The sequence below is a fragment of the Colobus angolensis genome, unplaced genomic scaffold (genome assembly GCF_000951035.1).
Source record: "Colobus angolensis palliatus isolate OR3802 unplaced genomic scaffold, Cang.pa_1.0 Scaffold202, whole genome shotgun sequence".
Classification (NCBI taxonomy): Eukaryota; Metazoa; Chordata; class Mammalia; order Primates; family Cercopithecidae; genus Colobus; species Colobus angolensis.
Genome location: NW_012115178.1, coordinates 3,341,649 through 3,350,839, shown reverse-complemented (window position 1 = coordinate 3,350,839; position 9,191 = coordinate 3,341,649). Strand labels below are relative to the sequence as shown.

The window sequence follows — 9,191 nt, the reverse complement described above, 5'->3', positions numbered from 1 at the left end:
ATTGGAGTGCAGTGGCACAATCACGGCTCACTGCAGCCTCAGTCTCCCAGGCTCAAGCGATCCTCCCACCTCAGCCTCCCTAGTAGTTGGGACTATAGGCACACACGACCAATGCTTGGCTTTTTAAATTTTTTGTAGAGACTGGGTCTCCCTGTGTTGCCCAGGCTGGTCTCAAACTCCTGGCCTCAAGCAATCCTCCTGCTTCAGCCCTCCAAAGTGCTGGGATTACTGGCATGAGCTACGGTGCCAGGCCTAAAGATGTTTTTAAATCAAGAAAACATTCTGGATTCTAGCATATGTTTGTGGGGCCTGGATGCTAGCCTCTATTTCTGCCTCACAAGAATATAAAGTAGAGACCCCAGCCTGCTCTCGCTTGTCTCCCCAGGCACGTAGGTGGGACATCCCAGCTACCAGCCCAGCCTTCCTATCATTCCTGCCCCTAGTCTTGGGGTGAAGGTTGAGGAGAGGCTTGCAGAGGCCGTGGCGGCAGGCTCTGGGATATCTAGGGACCTTATAAATTCTAGGGGCCCAGGAAGTCAGAGGATGGTCAACCAGTGGACAGGGAGGGCTGTGGCCAACTGCCCCATGATGGGGAAGGGGTGCTGGCGAAGCGGAGGCAGAGTGGGCCCTCTAGAGCACAGGGCCCGAGGAGCACAGGCCTGAAGGCTGTACTGCTGCATTCCATTCTAGCCGAAATAAACTAAGTCTTTGGGCCCCTTTAAAGGCACCGAATACTGAAAAGGCTGTGGAGGTTTTCTGTACCTTCATGCGCAGAGCAGCTATGCACCAATTTGAAGAGTAGTTGGTGTGTCTCCCACACTGTGCTGTTCATCGGTGCCATCCCCTGGCTTTTCAGTAGATGGGGGTGGTGGAGGCAGCTCCTTTGAATTATGAACTGTCTGGAGAAAAGCAAGCCTGCTGGGGCTCCAGGGCTGAGCATATTTTGGGAAGTTCATCAATTGATTCCTAAAAAAACCACTTTAATTCATACAATTTGAAGTCTTAAATAAATCTACCAAGGTATGTGATGGGGCAAACTCTCCCTATAGAAACAGGCTTCCCGAATCTTCAGGCCTCTCTGCAGCCGGGCGGGTGGAGTGGAACTGAAGAGTGCACAGGAGTGTATTCATAGCACATGAATGATTTAGGTCACTGACGGGCTTGGTCCCGAGGGGGCAGCCCGCCCCACCTGACACCACTGCACCAGAGGGTTTCCACTAACTGGAAGACTTTCAGCAAGCCAGAGTTGCTGTCCTGATTTCTTATGCTTAGGTCATTTCTTTTTAAAATCCAATCTGTCTTGCTCTGTGATGTCAGCCTTACTAGAAGTAGAACAAGTCCATACTAGGGAGAAATGTAAATGGTGCACTGTATTTCTCCAAGTCTAACTGTACAGGTTCTCGGAAACTTCCCTAGCCTTAAAAAATCAGGGGAAAAGCCTCTGGAGAAAAAGAGGGGGCTTCCTGGGCATTTATGAGGTTTTGACTTCCTTCTCCTGTGCCAAAACCAAGCTTTAACTCACATCTGTCCTATGTGGGCAGACCAGGAGGGCTTTCTTAAGCCTGAGCAAACACAAACAAGATTGTGTACTGTTAGCAGTCGAAGGACCAAATCTAGGTTGCCATTATAGCAGTTCGCTTGTTTTCAACCTTTTAAGGCCTAAGGGAGCTTTCCTGGCAGAGTGGATATAAGCATAGCTGGCTGCTCCAGTAGGTGCCTGGCTTACAAGCTACCACACAGTGATGCAGAATCCCTCCCCAGATGGAGCAGGAACTGCAGCTGAGCCTCGATAAGGTCCCCTTGTCTTTCTGCTGTGTAACTAGTCTGCAGAGGTCCTCCTTGGACATGTGATGGTTAAAAAGGACTACGTACGAAGCAGAGAAGAGTCATGGGTTTTTAATTAGATATTTTTCAGATGGCTAAGGGTGGTAATCTTTTAAGAACGCCAACACTTTGGGAGGCCAAGGCAGGAGGCTTGCTCCAGCCCAGAAGTTTGAGACCAGCCTGTGCAACAGAGTGAGACCCCATCTCCACAAAAAAATAAATTAAAAAAATTAGCCAGGCATGGTGTTGGGTACCCATAGTCCCAGCTACTTGGGAGGCTGAAGTGGGAGGATCACTTGAGCCCAGGAGATCCAGGGTGTAGTGAGCCATGATCGCACCTCTGCACTCCAGCCTGGGTGACAGAGCAAGAGCCTGTCTCAAAGGAAAAAAAAAAAAAAGAAAAAAGTGTCAACAGAAAAGAGGGGGCGCATGCCCTTCTCTGCTGCCTGCTCCACTTTTAGACCACTGGAAGTACAAGTGAGATCAAATCTGGAGCAAAGACGTAAACTTCCAGGTCTAGAGAGACTTAGTTCCCTTCTCTAAATGATGTAAAATTCCTAATTTGCCAGATGGATATGCCTAAGTAATTCCTAAGGACATTAAATATATATAACTTGGTTAGAGAGGAAGAGAGGGTGAAAATGAAACCAGGTAAAATGAAGGGAAAATTGTGTATATTGGTGTAAAATTGTAATTCAAACAAGAATGCTGGAGCTCATCACATAGACCTATACTACACACCAGGAGGCTACAAAGACAAGTATCCCCATCTTTATTTCTAGTAAACATCTAGTAAATATCCAACACATCAACACAACTCATCCAACTAGAACACATATCCCTTCACCTCTGATTCACGTTAACCCTCTCAATATCTAGTCTTGTAAGACTCTCTTCCTGTTTCAGATGTAAGGTAACTCAGCTCAGTTACCTAAAGTCATGGCAACATCAACTATTAAGGCTGAGCAGGTGTTAAAGCTCTTCTAGTCTTCATTCTCTCATTTTAAGACGAGGGGGTTATGTATCTTGTCCAATACACACAGCTAGTCAGTGGCAAGACCAAAAGTGCAAACTGAGTTCTCTACTCCCAGTGAAGTGTCTTTTAGCCCTTGCTATCTTCCTGTTGACTGTTTAAATCAAAAAGCTTTTTGTCTACATGTACCTTGTTCAAGTAGGAAGAGATTTATTTTGAATTGCTTTGGATGGATTAATTCTGATAGAATATTACATGTTGAATAAAAACATACTGTAATATACAGACCATGCTGAATGAAAATACACCATAATATACAACATGGTCTGTATATCACAGTACTTTTTATTCAGCATGCTAAAACCTACGAAGGGATCTATAATCCCTTCTAGGTCACAGTTATCATAGATTTGGGTCACTCACCACTAGAGGGCACTCAGATTTTCCCAGTTAGTTTACAGAGGCTTCCAATTACAGTGTACAAAATGAATTTTGTCAACACGGCGACATTTCCTATCAGTAATAACAAGTAAATAGCCATTTCCCCAGAAATATTAAGTGGATGCAAACATACTGGTTCTGGGCATTTATATAAGTGTATACATAAATTTATAAATTAGGCTGGGCGCGGTGGCTCACACCTGTAATCCTAGCACTTTGGGAGGCCGAGGCGGGCGGATCATCTGAGGTCAGGAGTTCAAAACCAACCTGGCTAACATGGTGAAACCCCATCTCTATGAAAAAAAAAAAAAAATTAGCTGGGCATGATAGTGGGTGCCTGTAATCCCAGCTACTCAGGAGGCTGAGGCAGGAGAATCGCTTGAACCCAGAAGGCCGAAGGCTGCAGTAAGCCACAATCGCGCCACTGCACTCCAGTCTGGGTGACAGAGCGAGACTCTGTCTCCAACAAACAAACAAACAAACAAAATATATAAATTAGACACACACACACACACACACACACACACACACACTCTTAAAAAAAAAAACATTTTTGGCTGGGTGAGGTGGCTCACACCTGTAATCCCAGGACTTGGGAAGGCCGAGGCAGGCGGATCACCTGAGGTTGGGAGTTTGAGACCAGTCTGACCAACATGGAGAAATCCTGTCTCTACTAAAAATACAAAATTAGCCAGGCATGGTGGCGCATGCCTGTAATCCCAGCTACTCAGGAGGCTGAGGCGGAGGTTGTGGTGAGCCGAGATTGCACCACTATATTCCAGCCTGGGCGACAAGAGTGAGACTTCGTCTCAAAAAAAATTTGCCATATATATATGGCCGGGCACAGTGGCTCATACATATATTATATATATATTTCATATATATGATATATAATATATGATAATCCCAGCACTTTGGGAGGCCAAGGTGGGTGGATCACCTAAGGTCAGGAGTTCAAGACCAGCCTGGCCAACATGGTGAAACCCCGTGTCTACTAAAAATACAAATATCTGATTTATATATGATATATGATATATATATGAGAAATATATATATACACACATATGATATATATCAGACACTATGCCCAGAACCAGTAGTTTTCCATCCACTTAATATTTCTGGCAAAATGTGGAAAAATGGCTGTGTGTTTGTGCACGTACTCATACATACACACACATACAAATAAGTGTATGTATATATACACATAAACATATTGTTATACTTTGTATATAGTTATATTCGAATATATATAAATATTTATATATAACATTTGTTATAGTTAATTTACTATTTTAGATTGAAACTTGATGTGTTCTTCAAGGACTTAAGTGGTAGGTAGATTTTTGAAGTAAAAAATAAACTTCAAAGTTATCTGGCCTCCCAAACACTGGCACAAAGCCTAAGGGCTCCTGCCAAAATCTGGGGGCCTGCAGTACTCTAAGCAAATCATGCTTGTTTTGAGGGTACTTGGATATTGTGATTTAAAAGAGACAGAAGAAAAGGAGAAAAGGAGAACTTTCTCTGCTATCAAGGAAATGAATACATTTGATAGCAAGGATTACAAGCCAGGCAATTTCTTTAACCTTCCAGTTTATCAACACTGAAGGCCTTATTCTGGTCATGTACGGCATTTCTAGATATTTATACTTGGAACCCTGGAAATCCAGTTTCTGTAGGAGGACTAAACACTTTTTTGGCTGTGTTATTTAAATTTTGAAAATGCGTATTCCATATGCTTAAAGGAAATTAAATGAACAAATAGTAGCTATTAACTACTATGAGAGCGCTGTCCTGCCTGAAAAAAAAAAAATCTTAAGAATCATCTTGCCAAGTACAGTGGTTCACGCCTGTAATCCCAGCACTTTGGGAGGCCAAGGTGGGTGGATCACCTGAGGTCAGGAGTTGGAGACCAGCCTGGCCAACATGGTGAAACCCTGTCCGTGTCTAATAAAAATACAAAAATTAGCTGGGCGTGGTGGTGGGTGCCTGTAATGCCTCAGGAGGCTAAGGCAGGAGAATCACGTGAACCCAAGAGGCAAAGGTTGAAGTGAGGTGGAAGTTGCAGTGGGCAGAGATTGCTCCATTGCACTCCAGCCTGGGCAAGAAGAGCGAAACTCCACCTCAAAAGAAAAAAAAAGAATTGTCTTGTTGAAGAAGGGTGACGAGGTTGGGGAGGAGTTCTGCAGAACACCCACACCTCCGGCTGTCTTGTCATGGTTGTTGGTGATGAACACTCTGGACTACTGAATAGTTTTCCTGCTCCATGGCACTTACCTGATAAGGACTAGAGTGCGCTTGCCAAGTACTGTGGAAAACAGTATTGAAAAAGGATACATCTAATTCACTCTGGAAGAGAGAAAAAGAGTGTAAGGGTGAGAACAAAGACATTGGGACCCGTTGCTCTTAGCAGAGTCAGACTGAAGAGGCTTCTGCATCCATAGCAGTGGCTTCTCCTACCTGCTTCTGGGCTTGGAGGCCACAGCAGTCTGACTCTGCCAAGGCCCTGAGTTTGGGACTGTAATTTTTTTAAAAAATAGGCTGTAGTTCAAAGGAATTTTACAGGCCAGTACCATTCATCTTTAGAAAGCAGAGGGAAAAAGAAACTAACTCAACCTTTACAGATGTAGGTAATTTGATGTGTGTATCAGAGATGGTAACAATGTGCCACATCTTTGAATCCACTAATGTTACTTCTAGGAGTTTATCCCAAGGAAAAAATTAGACAATGGCACAATCATATATGACAGGATATTCAGGGTAATCGTGCTTGTAATAGCAAATTATTGATAATAACCTAAATATCTATCAAGGAGGAGAACTAAGTAAACCGTAGCATATCCACAAATGACAATGTAGAAATATAAGTACTTACATATTGTTAAAAAAAGTTATAAAATGCATACATAGTATTATCCTATGTATGCATGTATACAGATCAAGATATATGTGGTTATATAGCTACAGACAGACATAGAAACTCTAAAAGGAAATGTACCTAACAGCAGTTATCAGTAACTGATGGGCTTACTGATGATCTTCTTCTCACTTAAAAAAAAATCTGTTTTATTTATTTATTTCGAGAAAGTCTTTATATATTTTGAGTCAGTGTGTCACGCAGGCTGGAGTGCAGTGGCATGATCTTGGTTCACTGCAACCTCCGCTTCCTGTGTTCAAGTGATCTTCCCACCTCTGCCTCCCAAGTAGCTGAGACTAGAGGTGTGCGCCACCACACCTGGCTAATTTTTGTATTTTTTTGTAGAGACGGGGTTTTGCCATGTTGCCCAGGCTGGCCTTGAACTCCTGAGCTCAAGTGATCCACCTGCCTCAGTCTCCCAAAGTGCTGGCATTATAGGTGTGAGCCATCATACCTGGCCAAAAAGTACATTACGTTTTAAAGAGCAAGTTTTAGGTTCAGAGCAAAATTGAGGGGGAGGTACACAGACATCCCATCCCCTGTGTCCCTCCGAATGTGCAGCCTCCTCCTATGGTCAGCATTCCCCACCACAGTGGTACATTTGTTATAACTGACAAACCTACATAATTCTCACCCAAAGTCCACAGTTTACATTAGGGTTCACTCTGGTGGTGTACGTTCTATAGGTTTAGACAAATGTATTATTACATGTATTCGCTTTCCTCTTTCTCTTTGCTTATATGTTGTAAAATTTTTAAAATAAAATAAAATAGATATTTATATAGTGAAAAAAATATGGAGGAAGAAAAAAGTCAAGAGAATTAAGTTCAAATACGAAAGGACTTAAGGTTTGTCACATGCAGCACTGAAAATCCCCTGACATCACTTCTTCAACAGCAACAACCCTCACCTCTGGCAAAGCCGTGTCCTTTGAAGCTTACTGGGTTGGCTTTTTGTTTTAAAAATGTGATGCTGGGATGCTTCTCTCAGCCCCAGACAGCATGAGACTGATCTCCAAATTTAAGATTTGGAAATTCTCGAAGATTAAAAATAGCCACAGAAAGAATGTTTAAAATTCACAAACCTAAAAATAAATCTTACATGACAAGGCTGTCTCTGTGAGGGGGACAGATCCTGTTTTCTTTCCCATAGTGTTCTTTTCCCTCTTCCTCTTCTTCTTTTTGCTATGGTTTGATCCTAAGCCAAGCTGTCCCTTAGTATCTACCGTCCAAGTCCTGCAGAATCACCTAACTGAAATTAAATTCTAATCTTTACTTTTGTGGTTTATGTGGTCACTGACTCTCCCTTAAATTATACCTATAATTCAGTAATATGCTATTTATTCTTAGTTACTGAATATAATAATAATAATTCTAAAAACCTTAGCAATTATAGTACTTGTACCCACTTTTTATTCTCCTGGCTTAGAAAATTATTATTTTGGGAAATTATATTCTTCTTGGTGGGTGTCACCTTGAAATGGCTAGTCATAGTCAGCTCTGATCATAGACCCTGACTTGTAGCTAGTCTGTCTAAACAAGAAAGTGGTCATCACAAGGTAAGCAGAAGTTAGAGCTATGCTGTCCAGTATGGTAAACACCAGCCTCATGTGGAGATTTAAATTAAGTAAAATTAAAACTTCATTTCCTCAGTTATACTAACTGCATTTCAAGTGCTCAAAAGCTACATCTGGCTAATGCCTACTGTATTGGATGGCACAGGTACAGAACATTCCTATCTCTGCAGAAAGTTTTACTGAACAGTGCTGGTCTATGTCTTGCCAAGCAATCAACACAGAGATAGATTTTAAAGCCAGTCTCCATGTCCTCTGTCCTCTAAGGCCAGTCTCTGGAATGACCACCTCTTGGTCTCTTTCGGCTTTGGAAGGCACCAGCCCCTTCCTGGCCAGAGGCATCACCATATCACAGACCACTAGGCATGTTCCCAACACCAACTCTTGAATCAAGAAAAGGCTGATAGCGGCCAGGCGCGGTGGCTTACGCCTGTAATCCCAGCACTTTAGGAGGCCGAGGCAGGCGGATCAAGGGGTAAGGAAATCAAGACCATCCTGGCCAACATGGTGAAAACCCGACTCTACTAAAAATACAAAAATTAGCTGGACATGGTGCTACATGCCTGTAGAAGCTGGGGCAGGAGAATCACTTGAACCTGGGAGGCGGAGGTTGCAGTGAGCCAAGATCACACCACTGCACTCCAGCCTGGACAAGAAAGTGAGACTCTGTCTCAAAAAAAAAAAAAAAAAACAAAGAAATCAAGCCATTCCAGAAGTAATCACATGCTCCATCATACCTCAGAAGAAACGCTTAAATAATGATTTAATTAATTAATTAACACTGTAACTTTCTGACAGAACATGCAGAAAATTTCAGTTCATTTAGAAGCTGCCCTTTCAGTGTTGGATGCTTCCCTGAAGAATTTATTTGTTCTTCTGGCTGGTATTCCTATAGCCTCAGTTTGAACAAGTATTTTTGCAATTTCTCATTAAATCAGGCTGACATTATCTCCTACTTGGAGAAGCCCTATTCTGGTTTCCGGATCTCTAAAAGTATTTCAGATTTTAGGAAGCTGATGGAATTAGAGGTAGATGCCCGACAGTGGGCCTGATCAGGGCCTGCCTGCAAACCATAGTGGTGCTGATCTCTGTTGCCTGCACACCATCATTCTTCCAGGGAGCACCATGAAAGATGCTAGCAGAGTCACAGAGAGGGCACACAGCACTGAGGCCCTTCCCATGCCCTGCCCTCAACTGCAATGAAAGGGGCATGAATCAGGGTTCTTTCACACAACCCACCAGAGCTTTACGGCTCTAGAATCAACTGCTCAGGCTTTGAGATTTTAAGAGTTTATAAAATACAAACAGGAATGTTGTAAAGATGTTTTTATTTTTATTTTTAAAGACAAGGTCTTGCTCTGTTGCCAGATTGGAGTGCAGTGGCACAATCACGGCTCACTGCAGCCTCAGTCTCCCAGGCTCAAGCGATCCTCCCACCTCAGCCTCCCTAGTAGTTGGGACTA

The 9,191-nt window shown here is 42.9% G+C and overlaps 1 protein-coding gene across 4 annotated transcripts in view; it reads right to left on the bottom strand.

Annotated features, from left to right (window-relative positions):
- AP4S1 (adaptor-related protein complex 4, sigma 1 subunit) overlaps positions 1-9,191 on the bottom strand; it is a 25,236-nt gene that overhangs the window by 8,014 nt on the left and 8,031 nt on the right. The window contains exons 4-5 of one of the 4 annotated variants that reach the window (XM_011941856.1): positions 5,516-5,587; positions 9-966 (exon numbers count right to left, since the gene is read on the bottom strand). In XM_011941856.1, coding sequence (XP_011797246.1) covers positions 889-966; positions 5,516-5,587 — 150 coding nt within the window. In that variant the 3' untranslated portion in view covers positions 9-888. Of the gene's footprint in view, positions 1-8; positions 967-2,116; positions 2,201-5,515; positions 5,588-9,191 lie in introns of those variants that run through there. The other 3 variants (XM_011941855.1, XM_011941857.1, XM_011941860.1) reach the window with 3 other exon arrangements.